The 26,982-nt window shown below is 38.5% G+C and overlaps 1 protein-coding gene across 1 annotated transcript in view; it reads right to left on the bottom strand.

Annotated features, from left to right (window-relative positions):
• LOC136881067 (zinc finger protein 177) overlaps positions 1-26,982 on the bottom strand; it is a 537,788-nt gene that overhangs the window by 206,984 nt on the left and 303,822 nt on the right. The window contains exon 5 of the mRNA XM_067153676.2: positions 25,876-26,045. Within this exon, the coding sequence (XP_067009777.2) occupies positions 25,876-26,045 (170 nt within the window). The remainder of the gene's footprint in view (positions 1-25,875; positions 26,046-26,982) is intronic.

Genomic DNA, 26,982 nt, shown 5'->3' with positions numbered 1-26,982 from the left:
TTATGCACTTCGTGGGAATAGGACGCCATCCACCTCACTAATGACTTGTGTTTCGAGTATGCGAGTTGAAAGCTATGTCTGATGATAAGAGCGAGCCCTTTCCTTTTCGATAATTCTTTAGTATGGCACTCTAATTGGATCGCATTCCTCCCGGCACCAGAGTAATGGACCAATTAGGAGGCAGTAGCAGCGACAAGGAACACTACTAGTACAGACCACGAGATAACAACGCAAGTTAGCATATTGTTTATTCTACCAAGAGTGGGAGCAGGTAGAATTATTCTAAACTAAGCGGAGAACTCGATATATTTGATGACGAAACGATGAGGGATAGTAAATCACCTGAATAATTCGGTGATACCGCTCTGAAGAAACGAGATGGTCGCTTTAATTCAACGTCTGCTAGGACTCTCAAATTCTTTCCTTACTCCACATAGAATTCTAATATTTCAAGGACGGGACCTATTATAAAATAAAAAGAAGCACTGAAAGAAGAATTTGTCTAAAGGGAAGGGATAATTAATGTTTTTTACTTTTTTTCGGGAGAGATCTAAGAAAACTGCAGCAACCGAGCAAGTAACTAAGCGGTAGCCGCCAGCTTGCATTCGGAAGATGGTAGTGCTGGTGATTATTGTTTTTTCTAGTCGCACCGACACAGACAGGTCTTATGGCGACGATGGGATAGGAAAGGGCTAGGAGTCGGAAGGAAGCGGCCTGGGCTTAATTAAGGTACAGCCCCAGCATTTGCCTGGTGTGAAAATGGGAAACCACGGAAAACCATCTTCAGTTCTGGCGACAGTAGGATTCGAGTCCACTATCTCCCGGATGCAAGCTCAAAGATGCGCGCCCCTAACCGCACGACCAACTCGCCCGGTGATTATTGTTTTAAGACGGAGTATAAGTAGGCAACCATCCTCCAGAAACACTGATTAGAGAAGAAACGTTGAAGGGGTCCAACACTTCCAGAATTGAAGGGATCGGCCAAATGAAGAGAAGGGCCACGAGGGCGTTGGGGTAGAAAAATAATTAGGGTTGACCAAGGGAGGTCGAATAGGACAGATGAAAGTGAGGATCTTGACACAAGTAAGTGGAAGCAATTCCAGGACTCAGCTAAGGAGCCCGGGGTTGCCAACCCACGCTCCAAAGTTTAGATCCCCTTGGGCCCCCTTTAATCACCTGTTACGACAGGCAGAGAATACAGTGGGCGTTATGTTACCGCCCCCACCCATAGGGGGTTGCATTCGGGAGATAGTGTGTTGGTACCCCACTGTCGGCAGCTCTGAAGATGGTTTTGTGTGGTGTCCAATTTCACACCCGGCGAATGCTGAGGCTGTGCCTAAATCAAAGCTACAATCGATTCTTTTCCTGTCCCATCATCGCCATAAGACCTATTTCCGTACGTGCGACGTAAAGTAAATCTGGAATAAAAAAGAAAAATACAGAAAGTGATCGTATAATATGATTTTATTGAACACGATGTTAGAAGTGGATGTCTGGCTCTTAGACTGAATGCTCAGTGCGAATGGTGCTCGAGCTTGATCTCCGGCCGGATCGGGAATTTTAGCTGCGTCTGATTAACTCCTCCGTCATGGGGACTGGGTATTCGTGTTCGTCACTTGTAATTCGAATTTCAATGTAAAATTTTGGGATTTTGTACTGCTTGATTTATGCCTTCAAGAAAAGCAATAAAAAGATATTGCGATTTTTCACCTTTTCTGCTTACGTTTCCAATTAACAATGTTGTATATTAACTATGACTAAAGCCCGGATTTTTATGCAGTGACAGGTTAGACTGCAAACTAATTTAGTTAGCAGGGAGTGTCGGCCACCCGCTCTTCGATGATGTAGCAGGAGAAACATAAATTATAGGGGTTCTGATGGGCCGTACCCCTAATGTATATGCAAGCCTGATAGCTTAACCGTTGTGATGGTAGACTATACTTGCTACTCGCTTGGGTAAATTTGCATTCTAACCTATTAATGCATAAAAATCCGCGCTATCTAACTCTAACTATGACCATGGCACATATGGGCTATAGAACTGTTGGTAACACTGTCCATGTGTCTCATATGACAAAGTAGATCCTCCAAAATAACGTATTTTTCTTTAAAATGATTTGCTATTACGCGTAAGATGATTGTAATTTTCTCATGTACTGAACAATCCTCGAAAATATTACTCATCGCAGACCACAGGTACCAGGAAAGCAACATTAAATTTTAAAATATTCACAGTTTTATTCGAGATTCGAGTTGTGGCCTGTTTGATGAGAAGCTCTGACCGTCGTCTCAATTTAAATGACACTATATGCAAAGAAGGTAATTAAAATACTGAGTAACGACATGACGGTAGAGCACTGATCGAAGAGAAGAATTAAGAAATGTTCCGACAAGTCTGGGTACCCAACAATGAAATAAAACCTACCTCATACATTATTTAAGCAATTAAAATTAGGAACATCTTAATTAGAAAGGAACGCTGATCCCCTGAACACAATGAATATTCATAGAGCTGGTTGGACCTCCAGTGCTGCACAGATCGCATATATCTCATCGGGATCCAAAACGAAACTTACAAGCCGATATTTATCAATCAGCTGGGTCCATGTTCATTTGAGAACAATGTTTGCTTGAAGTGATAATAATAATAATAATAATAATAATAATAATAATAATAATAATAATTTCGTGTGGCTATTCCTAGCCGAGTGCAGCCCTTGTAAGGCAGACCCTCCGATGAGGGTGGGCGGTATCTGCCATGTGTAGGTAACTGCGTGGTGGAGGATAGTGTTATGTGTGGTGTGTGAGAAGCAGGGATGTTGGGGACAGCACAAACACCCAGCACCCGGACCCGGAACCCTCTGAACCGAAGGCCAGTACGCTGACCATTCAGCGAACGAGTCGGACGCTTGAAGTGATAACATCTACTTATTGGCCGATATACTTCATTGTTCATCAAGACGTCTACAGTTAGAATTCCGGTCAATAAATGTGAGAATTTCGAAGAGGAGGATCATGCCTCTGTTGTTCTTATTCCACGTTAATCCGTCGGTCTTATGGTTCGTGGTCATAAGGTTAACAGACATTATAATCAATGTGTTACCCCACAATTTATGGGAGAAAAATAAATTTTTATTCCATTTCATCTGCCCAATCCTAGGAATTATAACAAACAATTTATACAAACCCTGTTGTCCTAATTATCTTTCCTTTAATTTGTTACTAGTTCGACTTGAGCAAATTGGCACTTGCCGGTGTTTATTTTCAAAATGCCATAGTTTTGAAGGATAATTATATTTAATGTTTAATTTTAAAGTTAATACGTGAGTAATTGCTCCTTTGGTGAAAGTGATATTGTATGTAATTATATTAAAACCTAAAAATGTTATTATAATAAAAACAAATTATTATTACTGTAGCTAAGTTGGTAACCTGTCTGTCCAAATTTGCTGAGAGACCATCAAAATATTTCAATTGTTTATCTTTCTTCTTCTTCTTCTTCTTCTTCTTCTTCTTCTTCTTCTTGCGTTCCGGCCTTCTAAGGACCACGTTACAATTTCAATTGTTCCTCCTTAGTTGTTCTTTCCTTTTCTTCCAGTATTCTTTCATTGTTTCACTGTGTTTCTTTTTCCTGTCTTCAGTCCACTTTGTGCCTGTTTTCTTTTCCTTCCTCCCTTGGAATCCTTCCATTTGTAAGACTTTCTTCCTAAAAATCTTTCTTTCCAATAATTCTTCTTCTCGTATGTTTTTCCTTTCCAGGTCTTTCTTGACTTCTTGAATCCAGGTGGAATTTGATTTCTTTTCCCAAAGGTACTTGAAGATTCGTTTAGTTAGTCTATTGTCATCCATTCTGTAAATGTGTCCAAGAAATAGCAATCTCCTTTTTCTTATTGTTTCTGATATGTTTTCTATGTTCTGGTAAATTTCATTGTTACTTCTTAATTTCCCAAACTCTGCAATTCTTGGAGGACCCAATATTTTCCTTATCATTCTTCTTTCTAATATTTCTAATTTATCAAGCTTGTAGTTCAGTGCTAGGCATTCGCTGGCATACAGGCATTCTGGTTTATCTTTATTTTTTGTGGGGAAGGGGTTTACCCAGCTCCCTTTATGCCACCTTTCCAGACCCAAGGTACGTTATGTTCCCCATACATTCTTGTGATCCACCTCACTCCAAACAATTCTAATTCCCAATCGCCGCTTCCCATTTGGGTTTATGCCACTAGGGCAAATAGAAGCGGATCATCATTGATATCTTTGTACAAATGGAACGGACTCCCTTTCCCTAAGTTAGCATACAAAACATGGTCTGATATGGATATTTAGATCGTGATTGTTGAAGACCCCTCTAAAGAGATGACCAATCTCCGCACTAGCGCGTCTGAGGCAATTAGTGTGAAATGTGTTCACTGTTGTGCAGGGTGTTACCATAAGTCTTAGGGGAAACATTTGCCTCGTAGTTTGGTGCAAATTGGTGAAGAACTTATGTCAGATACTAGTCCGACAACTAAGCTGCAACCACTGTGCAGACCAAGCAAGGCGGTCGACGATGTCCATTCACCATAAATTTTATGGCAAATCATTCTCTTTTGTTCCTCATCCGCAAATATTCCAGATATCCTTGTTATGCCAGATGAATACAACAATAAGACACTCCAATTAAATTTACGTGACACAAATAAGATTTTATGTATTTAATTAAGAATTCAAAACTCAGCTAATGACAAGCTTAATTGATAACATGTAGGAAAAGCAAAAAGGGCAATTTCTCTTGTGACTCTTCATGACATTCTGATAATAACAATCGGTTGAACAAACGTGCTGAGTTTATTTTTCTAAGTTTCCCCTCCCTCCCCCAAAGCAACAGCACCGAAGGGCCATCAATGGTCTGCCAAACGACCGCTGATCAGTTTGACATTCTGCAGAATACGAGGTGTCGTATGGTCAGCACGACGAATCCCCTCGGCCGTTATGCTTGGATTTCTAGACCGGTTCCGCTATCTCACCGTCAGAGAGCACCTCAATTGTAATCGCTTAGGCTGAGTGGACCTCGACACAGCCCTCAGATCTAGATAAAAATTCCTGACTTGGCCGGGAATAGAACCCCTACACAGCGGGCCCTAGTGAATAAATGATGTTGGTTAAACGTTTTATTCGGCTCCATTTGGTAGGAGTGACGAAGTTAAGTCTTTAGTATTCCTTCGACTGTAATCTAGGTCTGGACTGAGTGACTTAGAAGTTACGACGCTGGTCTTCTGAGCGTAAGTGGGCAGGTTCGATCGCAGCTCATTTAAAGTTGTCCAAATATGCCAGAATTTTTGGCACCTCTACATCTCCATTGTACGATGTCACAGACAGTGGAAGCCAGGAAGAGGATGTCATCACACTGACCACGTGATGTCCAGGGCTACAGTCACCTTGGCAGACTAAGTATAAAAATGACCGAGATGTGCCATGGATTCCTTTTGTTCCTCTCGACGATTCGTTCAATAATTTCAAGGCAACTCAGTAAATGTGCACACCATACAGTACACAAGACTGCAGCATTGACATAGGGTAAGAAACGAAATTATTTACGTGAATATAAAATTATCTCCATACAGGCTCGTGAATGAGTGGAAGGTAGAGGCTTCCAATAACCGTAACCTCTGCACTAATCTCCATTCACAGAACCTGCATGGCCATCTGGCTGGACCAATGAGTAGTCAGCGCACAAGGAACAGAGCGGGAGATACTTTACTTCACAGATTCCATGAACATAGCATCCAAGTGAGATAGAGTGGTTAGCCCAACACCCGACCTCCCTTTTGGCCCCAGGAACCAATTTGGTACTCATTTTATAAAAAGGTTGAACGAATTTCTAGGTTATGTCCCTGGCAATGAGTAGAAACTTCATTTCCAAATGTTTTTATTTCTTGGAGGAAAATAGATAATAATAATAATAATAATAATAATAATAATAATAATAATAATAATAATAATAATAATAATAATAATAATAATAATAATAATAATAATAATAATACTTAATAATAATAATAATAACAACAATAATAATAATACTTAATAATAATACTAATACTAATACTAATAATAATAATAATAATAATAATAATAATAATAATAATAATAATAATAATAATAATAATAATAATAATAATAATAATAATAATAATATGCCTTTGCTGGCAGGACGTAGTGTTTACGGTGCACTATGTCTTCTGGTATGGGCTAGAGCAATATTGTTACTTTCATTTATCTGTCTCAGCTTTATCCTTGGCTTTGACAAGATGAAAGTGACTGAGGTATGAGTGATGCTAGTAATGCCATTCCTTATGCAGCCAGTCCCTGCTATGAATGGTGTGAAAATGTTGCTCATAGGATCAGTTGGTGCATGCATTTCAGTGGGCTTGGCAGACTGATATGTAATAACAACTTCTGGCTCGGTGAGGAAAGCAACGGGAAACTACCTCACTCCTCATTTCCCTAGTACGCCTCTTCAGTGATGCCTAGGCCATTCATGACAGCTGATGGCGGAGCTGTTGAGGATCCAACCAGCCTTTGGGCTGAGGACTAAACATACATATAATAATAATAATAATAATAATAATAATAATAATAATAATAATAATAATAATAATAATAACTGTTTTACGTCCCACTAACTACATTTTTATAGTTTTGGGAGTCGCCGAATTGCCGCAATTTTGTTCCGCAGGAGTACTTTTACGTGCCAGTAAATCTACCGACACGAGGTTGACGTATTTGAGCACCTTCCAATACCACCGGATTGAGCCAGCAACGAACGTGCCAAGTTGGGCCCGGAAGGCCAGCGCTCTATCGTCCGAGCTACTCACCCCGGCGAGCGAAATCGAACCCACTTACTTCTAGGTGACCCATGCTCAATTTTACCGCCTCGGCTAGGCACTTCCTATGTCTATACAAAGGTAGAGTGTCGGCCTCCGGATCCCAAGATAGCGGGTTCAAACCTGGCAGAGGTAGTCGGATTTTTGAAGGGCGGAAAAAAGTCCATTCGACACTCCATGTCGTACGATGTCGGCATGTAAAAGATCTCTGGTGATACATTTGGTATTTACCCGACAAAATTAATTAAATCTCAGCCATAGACGCCCAAGAGAGATCCGGTTTACTCTGTCTGCCATCTAGTGGGTCTAGAGTAAAACGGAACGTCGATATTGACGAGCAGACAGCCAGATGGCGTCAAATTGAAATGTCTGCACACGGTAGCTGAGGCCATACGATTATTATTATTATTATTATTATTATTATTATTATTATTATTATTATTATTATTATTATTATTATTATTATAATATTCTATAAATTAACTTCGTCAAATTCAACTGTATATTCTTTAACGACGGTGAAATGATTCTGTTATATTCTGATGTCCGTCTCTGGAGAATATCAAGCTTTGGAAGCACACATGAACATTATTACAAAAGCTTTTGGTGAGTGTGCAAGTTGGAAACCTAAGCAATAACATCCTTAACGAGAGAGCTGTACTCTCAAACTGACCGTATCTGCCACCGGCATCGAGAAGCAAGCCTAATTAAATTACATAGACAACAAATAATGAGACAATCTCTATTGTCGGTTGCTCGATTAGTAGTTTTCAGAAGATACGTTGCTATTTATTTTATTTACTTGTTTATATTTGTCACTGCATGTAAGGCATGCAGACCCATTAGTATGTAACTAAATGATGCAAACTACTTCAGCAAATTAAGAATGAATAATTGAGAGACTTCAATATATATATGGCGGTTAAGTACCGAAAAAGGAAGTCGTTTTCGTGATGTCATAGCAAGATACTCACTGATTTTATTGTATTTTCCAAGACAGTGATGTCGCTTATTAGCCCATCAGGACTGCAGTTACATAAGGTTTGTTCGTTTCTTCGTATATTACAATACATTCTATGGGATTGTTGTTTAATACATTTACCGTCCAGGGTTGGTTTTTCCCTCGAAATACGCGAGGAATCCCAACTCTACCACCTCAAGGGCAGTGTCGTGGAGCGTTAGATATTTGGTAGGGGATACAACTGAGGAGAAGGACGAGTACCTCTCCCAGGCAGGGGAACAGGGGCATTGTGGGGGTTGGGAAGACTGGGAGTCCCAAGGAATACAGCGGCCGTGGCCCTAAGTTATGTACCACCCATTACTTGAACAAAGTCGTTTCCCTAACAACATTAATATTGAGAAAAATTAAATTTTTTATGCATCTGTATTTGGTAGAGAAGAATAAAATGTTTTAGAATTATTGCTTTACTTCTCATTGTTTACTTTTAAAAAATTTAATGCACGTAAATCCAAACAAAAATTGTCTTCTTAATAATACCTTGTCATAAATTTTAACTTCTCTAGAACAACTTGTAGCCACTGCATTAGTGAGTACAGTGAAAAATGAATCATTGAAAAATGGTGTCAATTGTTTGGGGGGTGGGGAATCAAGTAATTATAAAAATGCCGTGTCTTAAATGTTTTTGAGTCACGGCCATTCATCAACGGTTACTAATTTCAGATGACTGCCACACATATCTGCACCGTTGCTAGGTTAAACTTCCGTCACACATTTTGTTACATGACACTATTTCGTTACACAAATTTTCGAATAACTCTGCAGCTCTAAGAATTATTTACGTCAAAGTAATAATATTAATGTAAATTAACTGGTAAACGGCTAAAAATTGCATAATACATGGCTGCAATTTTGAGTAGATAATTTTCTATAACGATCTATGGCAGGCTATGTCTAGATTTATGGACATGCTGAGAAAGCATTCATGCGTATGGAATGTTCTCACCTTATCGGCCGGAGTTCAGTAGATGTAGGCTGAGAGCATTCACTACGTTCAATCATTCAATCACTCATTCATTAACGAATGCTCTCTCCCCGGTTGGTTGTTATCCGTGACTGGGAGGGAACTGTGTTCATCCACTCATGCATGCATGAATGCAATACAATCAGACAATGAATTAATTAATCATTCATTCATTCATTCATGTTAAAACACCGGATCCTGTGAGATTTCCTAAGTTAAGCAACATTGGGCATGGTCAAGATTTGGATGGGTTGCCACGCGCTTTACGAGAGGGGGGGGGGGTAAGGGAATGCAAGAGCGTTAAAGGAACTGGCCACCCTACCGGCTCAGGAACATCTCTGCGGAGGTTCGGACCTGCCTTCGGGCAGAATACACCTTTACCTTACATTCATTCATACAGTCATTCGCTTAATTCATAATGTCTGTTATAAGCGAAAGATAACACACTTCCGACTCGTGACACAAATAAATATTTGCACTAACACTTATTAGCAGGAATAAGATAAACAGTATATTGTCGTAGAACATATAACAATGTTAACGTCTAGGACAAAATAGAAAAATAAAAATCTTGGAAAGTGCAATTTAGAGATCGGGTGTAAATAGTGAGTAGGCGTAATTGTAATATTTAAGATAGTGTCTTAGTAGGTAAATTAGTCATATAACAAAATAATTTTGATTGCAATAAATGATTACACTATCCTCAGTCCTTGGCGATGTGGAAGTATGGGATGGGAGTATTCTCTTCTCTTCGTGTGGGGGATTACTTACTTCAAGATCTTGTAGTAAAACAACGTACTGAAACTTGTTTGCATTATATAGTTGGAAACATACAAATTTGGGGGTACATCTAACAACACAGCTAACAAATTCGGTTCAATCACGAGAGAGAGAAACAAAAGGTATCTTATATTTTATTTCTTTATTTTCTTCAATTAACCTTATCTTCGTGTTTTAAATGGGGCATGAGAGAGCTGTGTGTTCATCTCGCTCAAGTGAATCCCCATGATCGATCTAGTGGCAGCACCGCTAAGAAAATGTCTCCGCTGCTTCCTCGTTAGTTTCCTCCTGCAAGTTAATCACCTGCTGTTGTTTTAAAAAGGCTTTCTGGAATGTCCTCCCAATTAGGACCAAGCCGGCATCTGTCTGCTGACTTACCTGTCCTTCCATCCCCTCCCACTTCTCTCTCAGCTCTTCGCCTGCCTCCCAACGCCTACTTTTCGTGGCTTTATGGGCTATTCGCAAAGCTTCTGGCTTGCTTCACGACACAACACAACCAGCCGCTTCTCTCCTCTCCAGATTGGATCGATTCAATTATCTCGACCACGACTACCTGCCTCTCTTAATATCATATCATCAGACCTGGATCTGATGACTAAAAGGAAATTTCAAGACCCTTAAAGGAATCTACAACAACAGCAGCATAGTAGTGGTAAAACCATCAGGTATGAAATCCTTTCTCCCGGAGAGAACTGCCATACATTTATTGATTTCTTGTACATTTTATCAGTTTAGCACTACTCGGTGGGGGGCATGATGGCGGAGTTACATTGTGACCAAGATGACTGTGGTTCGAATTCCGGTCAAGGGAAAAGGAATTTTTGAAATTAAAAGTTCCTGTACTCCGGAGTCCTGTGCTGCAATCACGAATTCACAGTCAAACTTACTCCAGTATTTCATAAAGGGTGGCAATTACCAATGATCTTATTATTTTCCTTCAACAACTTTCTTCACACCCTGCGGTTCGTACCTTTTACGGCTGGATGCCCTTTCTGACGCGAACCCTATGTCAAGGGAGTAACTGACATTACGTACTTATGCATTGGTTGGCTTTGTGTGTATGTGAATAGGGGTGTCTTGAGGCAATCATAAATACCCAGTCCCCGAGTGAAAGGAATTAATCAGACGCAGCTTCCCATCCGGGAATTAAACCCAAGACCCTTTGAACAGAAATCCGTGTTAATAATAATAATAATAATAATAATAATAATAATAATAATAATAATAATAATAATAATAATCATAATCTCATCAGAGACAATCAGTTTCAAACACGAAACACTAACGGAATAATTAGAATTTCAAAAAAGCAAATTAATAAGGAATATTCTAGGACCAAGGACCAAAGACGGAATCAAAATCGTCTAGAAAGAGATCAACCAAGGACTTAATTAAGGTACAGACCTCGTGAATGTGAGGGTGTTGTCCTCTAGGTGACCCGCCCCATACCCTCAGGGTGGAGAATTATACCAAATTTCCCTTTGTGAACATAAAATGATCAAAAATATGTTTGTCAATAGATGAAACTCAAAATGATTATGACTAATTTATTTGCACCTAGCTAATTTTTTCCAAGAGACATCTATATGGAATTTGGGGGCGACAAGTTTGTGTAGGATTCAGTGCATCGAAGGGGGAGAAGGGGATACTGACTCAGAGCCTGTGAAATTGCCCCGAATAAAAAAATCAGTTCTCTAGAGCTGAGGCTTCTATATGTGTCTCAGTCATGGCCATCCATCAATACTTCACATCACAACCTGCATGGTTGTCAGGTAACATCGCGTCACACATTTTGTATCACCAATGTCGTGATGCAAATTTTTAGATGACGCCTAGTCATTAGACACGATTATGTCAAACCGATTTAGCCTGGTGTGAACATGAGAAATCACGGCGAACTACCTTCAGGACTATCTTTAGACGGGTTCGAACCCACTATCTCTGAATGCAAGCTGACAGCTATACGGCTCGAACCACACAGCCAGGTCGATCGGTTATACTAGGTCTCCTTTCAGGACAACGACATAGGATGAGTTCAAGACAAAGATGTCTACAATTTCCATACGCCTTCTAGTTTGTGCAAGCTGATGAAGCCTAACCACGGTGCTACCTCGTCCCCATGGCGCCACGGCGGAAATTAGACTCGCCATGTCATGGACAGCCAATCATATCCCCGAGCAGTGCACTTCTCATTTCTTTTGTTACTTATCCTACTCTTCTTCTTATTGTTATTTAGACAGTAACGCTCTACCTCTAAGAAGTGTTAACGCCACACAAGATTAATGACCTCGGCCAGGAGACAAGACCTTCGCGCACCATGATCTCCGAGGCAAGACATTACATCAGAAAAGAGTTCTTTCTCAAAGATCTGATTTCATAAAAGAGCAGAAATTAAGATTTATTCCAAGATGACACGTAGTAAATTAATAATATTGAACCATGCAGTCCGGTTCTTACAATGAAACCTGTTCATTACAGAGCCTGTATTCCACAGAAATCAAACTTCAACGAAAACATTCCATGGTCACGTGAATTTATTTCCTAACGTAGAATATGTTTTAATAATACCTTTATTGCAGCCATATGGCCATATTAGGTTCTATTAGGCTGTTGTAAATAATCAACTAAAATTACTCCTCCAGGCATAATTTCTTTATGGAGGTCCCTCTTTTGGGGCACTTAAGAATGTGATAGCTCTCACAACGTTGATTGCAATGGTCAAACACACAGTCTTCATCAGGTCCATGATATGTTTTTCCTTTGCATAATCGGTGGTGAAATCCGTGCACTGCCATTCGGGTTACCAGGCGTCACAGTTCGTAGTTTACTTCCGCCCATCTGCGAGATGTCATGGCCTCTGTGGCGTAGAATACCATCCATACATCTGCTGTCTTTTTCTTTAGTTCCTCGAGTAGCTAGTTATAGGTTGGAGAAGATGGTAGCACTATGCGACATCGAAAATCCGCAATAAGAAGTCTCTCCGTGTTAAAATCCCTGAATCAAGTGGCGCTTATTGGTGGTAAGTAATATTATGTACTTTTGTGAGGGCTGTGGAATAACGTGAGTCATAAACAATGAGAAGAGAGAGCTATTTTACAGGAGAATAAGTATATTAATGAGGTCGTGTTCACATTGTACATTCCTTGTTATTGACCTAAATAACAAACATTATCCAAGAAACTTCAATACCTCGTCCGCTTGTTACTTAGTGACATTGGTATTCTATATTGTACCGTGCCTTAGTTATTGCTTTATCGTATAGTGAATTAGATAAAACATTAGAAGCAATTAGGAGTTTTTACGTGGTTTGTTATTTATATCAAATAAAATACCGGACATCTTTTTAGGGTTAGAAGTATGGAATCCATATACGTCACAAAAGACAAGCGCCATGTCGCTTACACAGGGAAATGGAATTAATACTTGTGGAATGCAAGATTTACAGAGAACATATAACTGTCCTTCCTTTTTCATGGAAATTATAAATGTTTTTTTTATAGGACCTACTTAGCCCCACAGCGACGTGGTGGCAGCGTTCTCAACAGCCTTACAGCGCATGCGTATGCTGTGCCGTCGTTATACTTACCATCAAGTAAAACTTCTGAGTGTTATAAATGAGTCTATTTGTGTTTTACATATTTCATTCAACTATTATTTGAGCAATCAGTCGTCGTGACATACCACGTAGTACCACACCGGGGTCCAGAGCTATACTAATTGATAGCCGCTTGACACGGCGATGTTAGTACCTCAAGATGGTGGCGTTATCGCGTCACCAGAAGACGTCATTGCCAGGTCAGATTATTGTTGCTAGGCATACCATATTTCCCCTTTACAATGAGATATTGAACACTACCATCGCATATGTCGTCTATAAGTTATTTCGATTTAAAAGCTTCCATGTTTTCGTAACACTCATTGGTCTAAGTACGGTTCGGACATTTTGAGCACGTCGAAATCAACCTTGTAGTTTTACGGGACTACTATGATTTTGATGACAGCCACGGGCAATCAAGTTTAGGTGGAATTTGAACCACTGGAACGTGACTTTCAATTTCGAAAATCTCACATAAATTGACCAGGATTTTAATTAGGATTCATTGATAACGACCCAGTGATATGCCACTCGGCTATCATGCCCCTAATATCAAGAATCTTAGAAGTTCTCTAATATATTATTGGAAATATCTAGCGGGGACCAACGTTCGTACCGCCATCTAGAACGCCTGGATGTTATGCAAAGCCACTTAACGGCATGGACGGGCAAGTTGCCGGATTTACCTCTAGCCTTTCCAGTGGAATAACACTTGCAGAGCGGGTTGTGGCCTCACCAGGCTGAGTATTTTTGCTGCATGGATTACAAAGCGAATTTGCGTCCCCACCAGATATTACAGGAGAAATCCGTTATCGAAACAGTAGAGACACGTGATCTTCAAACGGTGAGATATAGTGTCGATTGAACAAAATCTAACATCCACTTATTGTAACCTGTTTTCAGACTTTGACTTGAATTTGATATGAATTTAATTTGCTAACGTCTAAATAGCCTTAGTTCTTGCTAGAGATTTCTCGGCTTCTTGCTAAGAAATTGATGTGAATAAATCTTGTGAATAACCTTAAAAAAAAGTGCTTTTAATATTTGAAGCACTGAAGGTGGCTAGCTAGCTTTAGTTAGTTTTAGCTATGGGTTTCCCAGGATTTGACACAGCCTAATATATGCTGTGTTTATGTAACTTAGCCATTTTAATCTCTTGATATCGACCGGCTGCAAAACCCACTACTTAAAAAATATCGTTCTGAAAATTTAGATTTATTTCTTTACCTCTATCAATTGAAAAGAAATGTTTGGTAATAAAGACCAGAAAGTCCACTGTCTTACTAAAAATGAAAAAGGAAGATGCCACTTTCGTATTTTAAAATTAAGCACTTCTTGGTCCAGAGACGCACACAGTAGCTCCACTGCCTGAAGTTCTATGCTCATATTGGGCAGATGTCTTTTTTCTCCCTTCTCTCTCTTAAAGAGAATGACCTACGGCTAGCTCATCCTGTGCGTTATTTAATGTTCCATCACTGTCAGCATTTCATAAAATAAAAGATGGCTCGGACAAAGAAACGACACTTTTTACTACGTGACTTTATGAATGCCATTCCATCTTCAGATACGGTAGAGTAACTCGAACTATTAGAAGACTTTTCTCGTTCAGTCATGTCAATTGGAAATACTATTACAGCAGATTTATTGATTTTACTTTTAGGTTGATGAATTCTCTGCTTCCAGTCTGAGTGCTGGTCGATGTGAGCGAGTTGGCCGAGTGCTTCGAATCGCGTAGCTGTGAATTTACATTCGGGAGATGGTGGATTCGAAGTCGGTAGCCCTAAAGATGGTATCCGCGATTTTCCTGTTTCATACCAGGCAAGTGCTGGTCGCTTCCACTCTTGTCGTAGCCACTTCCCATCCCTGTTTCGCCGAAAACTTCATTATGTTACTGCGACGTGACACCACTAGCAGAAGATAATCTTGGTTGCTGTGTGGTACGCATTGATAAACACGTGATATTTTGAGGTCCGTAATATTCTTTTCTTTTTGTTTTTCCCCCGAACTCAGCGAGAAATCTCATCTCTACAGCCTCAATTGCAGCGTTCTGGAGCGTGAGACATTTTGTCGGGGGATGAAACTAAGCAGGAAGACCAGTACCTTGCTATGATGAACAGGGGCCTTGTGGTGGATGGAAATATTGTAAGGACAGGCAAGGAAGAGAGAAGGAAGCTGCTTGGCCTTAAGTTACGTACCAGGCCGTCATTTTCCTGAATGAGAAGTGGGAAACTACTGAAAACTACTTGGAGAATGGGTGAGCTGTGAATCGAACTCCCACTACTACTTGACCTCCCAAGGTTGAGTGGACCCCGCTCCAGTCCTTGTACCACTTTTCAAATTTCGTGGTAAAGCCAGGAATCTAACTCTGACCTCCAGGAGTGGCAGCTAATCACGCTAACAACTACACCATAGAGAAGAGCCTTCAAACCTAACGAAAATAAGCGTTAAATTTAAAGGCGTGAAAACCTCTGAAACAAAATATTACTTCGCAATTTCTTTTATTTTTTATTTCAACATATATTTTTTATACATTTATTATTTCTTTATTTTAACTTACATTAATTTAACAAACATTTATTAAATACAGGGTAATGATGATAAAAGTACGGGACGTAATGTTTAGGGACTACAGGAGTGTTTATGGGTAATGTTAAGGCTCTAATTCTTTTGATAGCTACGCGCTCGAACTTGGTCCTCCAGTGCTGTTTTTGTCTCATTTTGTTCGGAATTTTTGTCATCTTGTCAATGATGGAGTAACCTGACTTACTGTGCTTGACTTTTGGGGTTAAATTTAGATATTACGAAAATGTATTGAAAATTCACAAACTATTTTTTGCCAACTGAAAAAAAAAAACGTTAACTCGGTTCGTGGGGTATTGTACAGGTTTCCAAACGACACTTTGTTTTTCGAAATCGACTGACGATTCTGAATTTATAACGATTGTCCTCGAGCACGGTACCGCCAAAATGGGGTCTTATTTGGTGGCCATATTATTTTGACGGGTAGCTTCAGAGAAATTTTCTTCTGGTGTCAAATTATAGTTAAGGAATTATTATTTGCAACGATATAATTACAATGGCGATATGCTTAATAGATACGGAAATATCAGCGTTCAAAATTAGCGCCACCCTTTGTGACGGGAGTTTCAGTCTTTGTAGACGTTCAGCACAGGACCGAAAAGTAATCTGAGGTGCTCAACCTCTCTCTCTCTAAAACGTCATCATTGGGTAGGACTGCACTTGCTAGTATTGTACACAGAGAAAAAATAATCGAAAACACCATTTATATTACCCATTAAGGTGAACCTACTCCTTGAAATATTATCCCAGCCAACTCACTAATATGCAGAACCCTTCACATAACCAAAAGTATTTAAATTGTTTTGATAATTCACTGGTAGATCTAAAAGGTTTTATCTGTTGTGGTAGGACTTAATTGTTATAGCTTGATCGTCCTTCACTGGAGAACCTGACTTTGTTGGAAGGAAAAATGTATACCATCTATCGTTCGTTATAGCTCCTAAGGAAGCTCGTTGATTTTAATTGGGACATTTCGTTACCTCATGCGTTTCTTGATCCTTTAGTCATATAAATCAGTTTACTTTTATTTTTTGTTCAGAACATATTTAGAGGAGAAGTTTTCAGTTGATTCACAAGAATTGTGTATAAGTGAGAATGATATAATCCATGTTTTCGAGGATAATACTTGTATAGGATACATATTTCTGGAGGTAAGTGTAATACAATATACCAGTAGTAATTACCAACTGATGAATGCTCTTCAGAAATATTAGCTGAGTGGACACTTATTATTGTTAATTGCTGGAATATTTTGTCACGTGCAAAAGGTAAACTTTCAGTGACGAACACGCGGATAGCCATAATCTATACTAATATAATACTATCAAGACGGAAAACATATCCCAACAGTTCACACGCCATAAACCTAAGCACACTCAAACACGATGCTTTACGAACTGGGCGTATTCACGCTGGCACTAGCAGGTAGATTACCCCTCTCGCCCCTTGTGAGATGTTACGACCACTATATCACGGCCAGAGACACCAATAATTAACAGTAGCTTGAACCCGATGTCAATGAAATCTACCAAATAAAATCTGTCTCCATAGGATATATTAGAAAAATACCCCTGTATCTATGTCCTTAGAGGACAACTTGAAGGTGGAGTTTGGTGTGCCCTTTAATAGGCTTAATGTTGAGAGCGAGTGGCTCTTTCTCGAAAATTGAGTGTTGTATGCCTCGAGGAGGCTTTACGGTGTAATTGGGAGCAAGTGCTCCTGGGCATGATTTGGGTCTTCTGCCCCTTTGTTGAATTTCTGTATATCGTAAGATTGGGCTAATTGTTCATGTATTGTGGGTTTGGCTCTCGGAGCCCATCCTGTAACTCTGTAATTGTACATTCTCGAATAGTGCCTTTGCTACTCTGTACCTGCCATGCTTGTTATTTCTTAATTTTGAAAAGAAAATATAACCTTGTTAAATTTTAAATTAACTTTAATTTCGTAGCCTGAGACCCGTTCACCCCCGCACCTTCTTTCACCTCTAACTACCACGGAAATCTCCGTAACAGAATTATCATGAAAGTAAACGCGAGGAGTTCTTTTAAAAAAATTGGCTCTTTTTTCCGAAAAGTTCGCAGTTATTTCCTTTTATGGAATTTGAGTCATTGAAAGGAAATACTAATTCAATAAGGCGGGCGGAGTTGCAAAGGGTGTAGAACGCTGGTTTTCTGAGCTTCAGTTGACGGGTTCGATCCCGGCTCAGTATGGATTTTATGATTTATTACACTTCTGCAAAAATTACACGTTGACGCTGTTTTTTTGTGGACTTCAACTTTACATGTATTTTTTTCACGCGTGTCAACTCGTTTGTAAACAGTCCGAATGTTATACAAACTACAGGTATAAATTCCATCACTCACATGAAAACCATCCTTGAAATATTGTTCTGTGTATGTTTTAGTGGAAAGTGGAATGACTGAACGTCCCATTTTCGTAACCACATCTGATGTTATGGAAGAAGATAATAATTAAGGAAGAAGAGTCATCGACCTTGGAGATAACGACAGACACTCCCTCACAGATTCCACTCTTCTTGAGTGGCAGCTGGCCGTAAAAAACCAGCGTCTGAAGAAAACCTGAGAACGGAAAATTTACCTAATCTGTATTCCAGTAAACAAATCCAATCGAATAATAAAACCGTATTGAACCTATAAAAATTCTCAATATAACATTCGCTATAAAAATAATACGACTCTGATAATTCGCAATTGTTGCATCCACATGTTCTTGATCACAACAATAGGAAATATGAGTTCTATATCTAACATATCCGGATTATCGCGATTTCTTAAACACTCACTGCTGGTCATTGCTTTGCAAGTCCATCACTCATGGTGATCGACTAAAGATTAGTACGATATGGAGAGTATCGTTGAGGAAGCAAACCGCAGAGTGAGAGAATCAAATGCAACAGGTATGAGGGCGTGTGTTGGACAAGATTTAGGGTTAACTGGGAACTGGTGGTGACGTGTTGTCAGCAGGGGGTAGAGACGAGGGGTGTTGGAGACCGCCCGCAGTGAGTTATATAGTGAGAACGTGCAATAATTTCTACACTGTAGGACTAATCAGGTACACAATTTTAACTCTTCTGAAAGTTCTCCTTCAATATAATTGAGTTATTCTTTAGAGAACAAGCCAAGAATTAGAAGAAAATGTACAACCAGTAGACATACAGTTTTAAAGGATCCAGTGCCTTTATCACAGGAAACTGGGAAGGTCGCAGGATAACACTCTCAGTCGGCGTTGCCACAGAGAGCACGAAAACTTGCCCTTGTCTTGGGTGCTTGTCCGTTCGGAGATATTTTAAGGAATAGTGGACATCACAAGATTCGACACATGATGGCCTGCGCCCTCAAAGAACGAATCAATATGGTCTACGACGAAGTGTCTGGATTGGCTGGAAGTGGAAGCACCAGACGAACAGATATCATACCCTTTAAACCGGAAAACAAGAATAGGATGATGATTGACCCAAGTGCGCGATTTTAATCACATTATGGTCAAGCGGATTTAGAGAAGAAGAGTATTTATCTTACAATCTCGTATTGTAAAGAAAAATATGGACTGAAAATATATGTCTCAAGTTTGATGGTGGGAGCCCAGGGAACAATTCCTAAATTCTTATCGCAGTAAAATGAAATATCGTATGGCTTTTAGTGCCGGGATATCCCAGGACGGGTTCGACTCGCCAGGTGCAGGTCTTTCTAATTGACTCCTGTAGGCGACCTGCGTGTCGTGATGAGGATGAAATGATGATGAAGACAACACATACACCCAGCCCCCGTGCCATAGGAATTAACCAATTAAGGTTAAAATCCCCGACCCGGCCGGGAATCGAACCCGGGACCCTCTGAACCAAAGGCCAGTACGCTGACCGTTCAGCTAACGAGTCGGACCTTATCGCAGTTTTGGACTTCGTTAGCTATAGAAAAAGCATCTGTTGACAAGGACAGCGGTATCTGCTATCCGAGGTTCATTATTAATTGAAAATCTATTTATACAGACAATAGCATCTTGTGCGCACTTTTTGCATCTTAATTCCTTTTTGTACTGTATGTGAAAGACATTTCACATTCCGGGCTCATCTGATTTGATACTGTATAGGCTTTTGGGCTTTTGCCATGTGAAGAAAATAAGGTGAAATTCATTACGTTTCGCAGAGAACACAGAAATCTATACGTCTATAAGTAGGGGCCGTGAAAGCATCAATGGCAACTCATATGATTTAATACATAGATTTTTTTTATAACCTGTTAAGCAGTGATGGTAAGTTTTGTATTTAAAAGTGAATTATACTTTGTACTAGTATCAACCCTATAATTAGGGATATCATAAAATGAATTAATAAACTGATAAGTGGAATTGTAGAAGTAGAGGGGTTCGGTTCCTCAGCTGAAAGGTTAGCATGGAGGTCTTGAGTTCAAAGGTTCAAAGGGTTTGATTTCTGGTTCGTGTAATGGAGGTTGGTGTTTACCTTGATATCCTTCATTTCACGACTTAAGAGCCCTGCTTGACAAAAAGCCACAAATCTGACGGGTGCGCGACATCTGTGTTTAGTTTCATTTATCTCCAACCCTATATTATTTCCTGACTTGTCCATTCCCTCGAGCACACATTCATTTATGTCGCAGGAAGCTGTAATCATTCTGGCCAAAAGAAATCATCCTGAAAGGTGTTATCTGAGGCAGGAAGTTTGAAGAAGTGTATATACGTATCCTTTGCTTTCCGGACTGGAACGGTATAATTTTTTTCTCCAGAATAGTTGACACACCAGAATATTTCATTCAGCTCCTTGATATTGACTAGGCCAGGGATGGCGTACGTGTGAAGACTTCCATGGCATGTTCCACAACATACCAACATATTTTAATGTTTTTAACATGTAATAAATAGGTCGAAAATCTAGCAGCATAACATATTTTAACATTAATCTTTCATAAATAAGTATCTCAATTAATTCTATAGCCATACTTTTTACTAATTTTGCTAGGTTAATGCAAAAATATACGTCACTCTTAAAATTGACTTTATAAAAAAGTAATTTTCAGTGGTTTGCAAAAAAAAAATCATGACACATTCAGTCGAATAAAATAAGTCAAATGAGGGATTGAATCATAATTTTAAAGGGAAATAACCGATGGCACACTATACATTAAAAAGTAATTTAAAAGACCGTAATTGACACGCAAGTCTGGGTTGACATCCCTGGACTAAGCTGTATATCGAGAAATATCGAGAATTCTTCCACCCTTGTGAGAACTACCTACTTTTATTTAAACTTAATATTTTTGGACTCTTCGCACCACTTGGAGGCATTCTAACAATAAATCATATAATTCTTACATACAGAATGACTTACTTAAGTGATATCAGTTCAATTTCAAATTTGAATTCAAAATCGGCTGGCTTAATCATGTCCAACTCAACCTGACAATTTAAAATGTTATCCATAGTTATGAATAGAACATGAGAACTCAGGGGAATGCTAGTGACAAACCAACCCCTTCAGTAGCTGTCCAATAATGTTCGTAAATACTGTTTCTCATAGCCAGAAGGCTTTAAATAAATAAATTTCATGTAAGTGAAGATTTTTTAAAACATTCATGTAAAAACGTCAGATTGTCTTCCAGAACATTTTTATGGCTTGTTGCTCCATGTACACGTTTCTAAAAAATGTCAGGCATATAACTCTTACGCACAACATGATTTATTTTTAACCGATAGCAGCCTACATGGCGTAATACCGAGCTATGGCAGATAAGATAATGATGACATTTTAAAATTATTTGCTAAGAAAATACAGGAACACTTGTAGAGCTAGAAAGAATTTTACAAAATAAAAAAGACTTTAAAGCAGCACGGTATAGGATTTACTGCAAAAAGAAGAACACAAGAGGGAAGGCATTAATTTAAAAATGGAACTTTTTCAGCCCCGTCTTTATAACATCGATACAATAACTAAGCAGCAAAATCTCGATACACAATCGATCATCATTGCTCACCCGCTGTGGCGTGTGCAATGCAATCTGGTGAGGAATGCTTTAGCTAACGCTATATATGCTCTGTAATGCTGGCCGAGACTTTTCCTTTCTTCTTAACGAGATTGTTAACACCGCGGGCATAAATCAAACTAGTGAGGTAGCGCGCTTAGTCGTACAGATGCTGGCGGGCACAATGTTGGATAAATACAACTTAGGGACAGTCTGCACTTTTACTAGTACTGTAGTGTCCCTACTGGTCAGTTATGACGTGTTCAGTTTGAATAAAAAGGTATCAATAGATATTAATACTATTCCCTTCTCCATCGAACACGGCTGACGACGAACTTGGGAGAAAGTATTTGTCTATTTTAGTCATAACAAATGCATGGTGTTAACTTTCGTTATCGTGAAAAATACTAAAATTATTCGAGATAGCAACAAACACGTTTAAAATATAATTTATTAATATATCCCGTGGTGTAGAATTAGCATGCCTGCCTCTTACCCGGAAGTCTCAGATTTGATTCCCGACCAGGTTACGGATTTTTACCTAATCTGAGGTCTGGTTTATTTTACCACATTCCTCATATATAGGCCTAGTTTTGTTGCTTTTCCCAATTATCCATGTAATGACTTAATAGAAGTGCAAAGTTCAGGCTCATTTTAATCTTTACTTATCTCTTTCCCATCCACAGTTTTCTCTGAATTTTTGGTTCTTTACGGTTTTTTAGAATGAAATGCATAAAAGTCTTATGACTGTATTCTCATATACTCCCATCAACCACCAAATATCCGAATTCGTACATAAATGCTGACCATTGATTCAGGGGGCCTTGTGCTCGATTCCCGGACGGATCGTGGATTTTAACTTTCATGGTTAATTCCCCTGGTTCGGGGTGTGGGTGTTTGTGCCTATCTTTGGTAAGGCTCCATCCTCACGGACGCGCAGGTCGCCTATAGGGCCTCAACTCTAAAGACCAACAATACTCTTCTCTGGAGGTCACATGCCATCAGCCACCAAATTATCCTCTCACATTCCCTTTTAGTTAACATTCCAGTTCTTATAGCCGACCTGTTGGCCTTGATTGTTATATGCGACCGCGGATTGATAGATGTATCAGTGCTAACGGGGGGGGGGGGGATTAGGGGACATTTTGCACATTACATATGTTAAAGAGTTTCATGTATTATGCTGCTACGTTCTGTTCCTGTGTGTTTTGCACAATTTATGTACTATGCAGAGTTGTAGAAAATGAGTTGTCACTGGAAATGAAGCGTTTTCGGGCCCATGTTCATATAACATATTTTCTTATTCTATGTGTGAGGAATGTGTTCCGAAATTTTCACCTACCTTATTATTACCCTCTGTAGTTTTCTGATTCAGCTATGGAAATTGGACATTTCCTGTCTTGGCCCCTTTAATATTGTTACGCCACTGCATATTACTAAAGTAACATATAGCCTAATGTACAACCGTCTACCCTAATCTTAAATATCAGGTTTGGAGACATTCTCCTCATCCATTTTCCCGTGATGTAACAAACAAACAAACGAACGAACGAACAAACAAACAAACAAACAAACAAACAAACAAACAAACAAACAAACAAACAAACAAACAAACAAACAAACAAACAAACATTAAACTAAACCTACCTTTGACTTCTGTATATCTAATCCGAAGTATGGGACAAGAATTTGAAGGATACGACAAAATGATAAGTTTGTATATACTTCAGACAGTTTTGGGGGAATTTTCAGAATTTTTAAAACGTTTTCTAAAATGAACTTTAATGATAAATAGTCTTGAAAGTGAATTACGACTAAAAAGTAAACAAATTTTTAGTACACGCACGGAGAACTAAAGGAATAAACCTTATAAAATTAACTAAAATTAGAATCCTACCAAAAGTCACATTTGACAAGATTCCATCCATTTTTTCCGAATCATCACAATAGTTAGAGATGTGAAATATGTTTTTGTATATTTCGTGTTCTGGTGAATTGAAAGATTCACACGGAAACCCGTTGCTTATTATCGATCTTCAACTTTATTTTATATGCACCATTCTTCAGTAAAAGGAAAACAAAAAGTTTGAAGTAGATATGCAGTAAGAACCTCACATTTGCAGAGGTGAAGTCCAATCACCGCTCTGTGATTTATAACAGTCCATAGACTGGTGAAGATTTAACACTTACCAGTAGCTGAACTATTTCGGGTCACGGAACTTCAACCGCATACCAAAGCACAACAGTACCATACACTGAAATTATTACTGATTAAGTGTAATAAATCACAGGAGGCTAGAGCGTGTGTTCTGGAGGCTGCACATGAAATATAAATTTTACTCGAAATTGATTACACTAAGTAACAATTAGAAAACGCACAGATGCATTACTTTATGTCCAGCACAGACTAGGAAGAACGCTAGTCGTCCATTTATATATAATTATTTTGATTTATAATTTCGAACAAGTTTATTTGGAATCTTCGGTTGTTTCGTTGCACACAAAATGTCTCGTAGTTTAATAAATATCTTTCGAAGCAGAGTTCAAGAAATTTTTTAACAGAGCTGATGGCTGACAGATTAAAAGTTATGGAAGAAGGAAATACTTCTAATGAAGCTAAAAGAAATAAAGCAATCCACAGAAAAATTTGCAGCAGGACTAGTAGCTATTCGAGAGTAGTTTTAGAACAAGTGCTACCTCCATCACGAAAGGATTCACGAACTTACTTTATTTATGAGTTTCTTAACTGGTTTGTACACACGCTGTGTTACTGTTGTCAGAATGCGCCAGGCATTTAAGAAATTACAGATTACTATCTAGGCAGGAATGAGTTGAAGTTGTGAATGCTCGGTACTCGATTCTAAATCCTGCTGATTTCTACTCAGGTGCAATAACCTGTTGGTTGAACAGCCAAAGTGCAAGAATTTCACATGTTCAATTTACGATATAAACCAGTGTACATGGACGAATACAAATATTGTGATTTATTTTGACTACACCAGTGTACTCTCATTCTAGATCACACCCTATACAGTGTATTTTAAGAATATTCCGACATGATCTTTATCCTTAATGAACTTTATCAATTCCTTGGTACTGTGAATTTTGCAGTGTATACCGTTCATTGACTGCTTACACATGTGCCTCTAAAATTACCAGTAAAGTGTTAGCTTCTGAGATCGCTCTGTATCCACTAGAAAGAAACACTGTAACGTGATATTAACGATTAAACTGACCACCATTGTGGAATGATGACTGGAAGATTAGTCAGGATTTGACCTCTGACCCTGTTAAGAAGGAATGAAACCCTGGCATTAAAATACGAAGCTGCTGGTAGTTTTCAGTCCTACTTCATACAGTGTGAATTTTCGCAGATTTCCGCTTAAAGTTACATAATATACGACCTCAGTCAATACGCCAGCAGTGAAATTTGGCACAAACTAAATTTAAGAGACTATTCATCACAAAATCCCAAGTATCAATTGACCATGAAGTCCCTCTGTCAGTCAAATATGGTATATTTATACTGCATACTGCAGTCCACGATAAGAAAAGGAGGGTAAACTACTAGTAAATTTATGTCTTGTGCAAAATACAAAAAAATCCCAGTACAGGACCAAGTAGTTGGCAAACTAATATACTGTAGGTGACCATGTAATATGTCAATGTACAGCGTACTTTGGCTAAGTGGCAATTGTTTATCATCTTGTTATAAGAAATGTGTAGATTTTGCGCAAAATCCTCCTTTGTTTTCGATTCGGAATAGTGTTGCGATAAAGACCAGGTACTTAATCTCAATTAATGCGTGATTTTACCGAAAATGTGAACTTTTATAAACTGAAAATTTAATATTAATATCTAAATGATTTGGCAACCACAGTAAGGAAATCAAACAGAATATTTATTTATCACTAAAATCATAAGAAAATAGCCCTTTTAAAATTTTAAACTGTTTCAAGCAGTAAGTTTGTACAAATATGCAGTGTTAAGTGATTACATGGAGTGTTGTGACTTTGGATGTTAGGATACATTTATAAATGTAATGTTTAAAGAAATGGTTTGTTAACTTAGTGACTTACCTTAATGTGTGTCATACGGTGGTAGTAGAGGTTCGACGAAGCGGTAAACCTCTTTCCACACACTTGACACTGATGTGGTTTCTCCCCACTGTGGATTCGCCTGTGTGTATTGAGGGAGCTAGATGTGGAGAAGCCCTTGTTGCACACCATACATACGTGTGGCTTCTCGCCTGTGAAATGAAGAGGGAAAATCATATTGAAATGTTTCTTAAAAAAAATACAATTTCCTTCAACTATTTTACTACAGAGACAGTAATATGAGGAAAAAAAAGAGGTTTTGAATTTTTCTCTAATTATTTATCTAAATGTTTATGCTTAGCCTTATTTCAATGCCTAAAGTCAGCGAATATATTTCTTTTGAAACCAACAACATCTTTTTTTTCAACTAATGAAATTATATTCTAGTAAGAATAATGGTAAAAGTATAGTTTTGTATATTAAAGTCACATTAAACATTTCGTTGTTTACAGAAGATTCTCTCTCCAACCCAAATACAGATTTAGTTACACAAGTTCACAACACAGTTTCTCAATACAATTCAAACTGCTGTAAAGGGTGCTACGTGATACAACTGTAATACGTTTTAGTAGTATGGAGTATAGAGCAAGAAACCTTTAAGTAGGGAACTCATTACATATAAGTTATATAACTTTATTATATTCTCGTCATAGAGAGATTATTTTTTGGACGTTTAAGGAAACATAGATACTTCTATTCAAGACTTCATTTTTATACAGGCATACGTTTTCTTCGTGCAACAGTATGTATTTCTTGGCAACATGATACGTAATGTATCAATCTGGGAGTTTACAAGTTGATTTTGGAAATGGTTTGCTCATAAATCACTTGTTGTAATTGAATACATACAACTTAATGAATTATTTAATTTAGTTAATAATATTAGACTAAAGCAACTTGTTAGTTTCATTAATTGCGTAATATATATTTGTATTCCTTTCTTTCGGTCTTTATTTATTTATTTAGTGATTAACTAGGCATGAAATGATTATATTTCAGTGTTTATATATGTATAAAGATACACATTTTATGTTCAGATTGTTTTTATTGTATTGTCCAATAAAGTGACCTGTGAGATTCCTTGCAAAA

Source organism: Anabrus simplex, chromosome 9 (assembly GCF_040414725.1).
Source record: "Anabrus simplex isolate iqAnaSimp1 chromosome 9, ASM4041472v1, whole genome shotgun sequence".
NCBI lineage: Eukaryota > Metazoa > Arthropoda > Insecta > Orthoptera > Tettigoniidae > Anabrus > Anabrus simplex.
The sequence above is the reverse complement of the archived record's forward strand: the minus strand, read 5'-3'. Positions and strand labels throughout refer to the sequence as shown.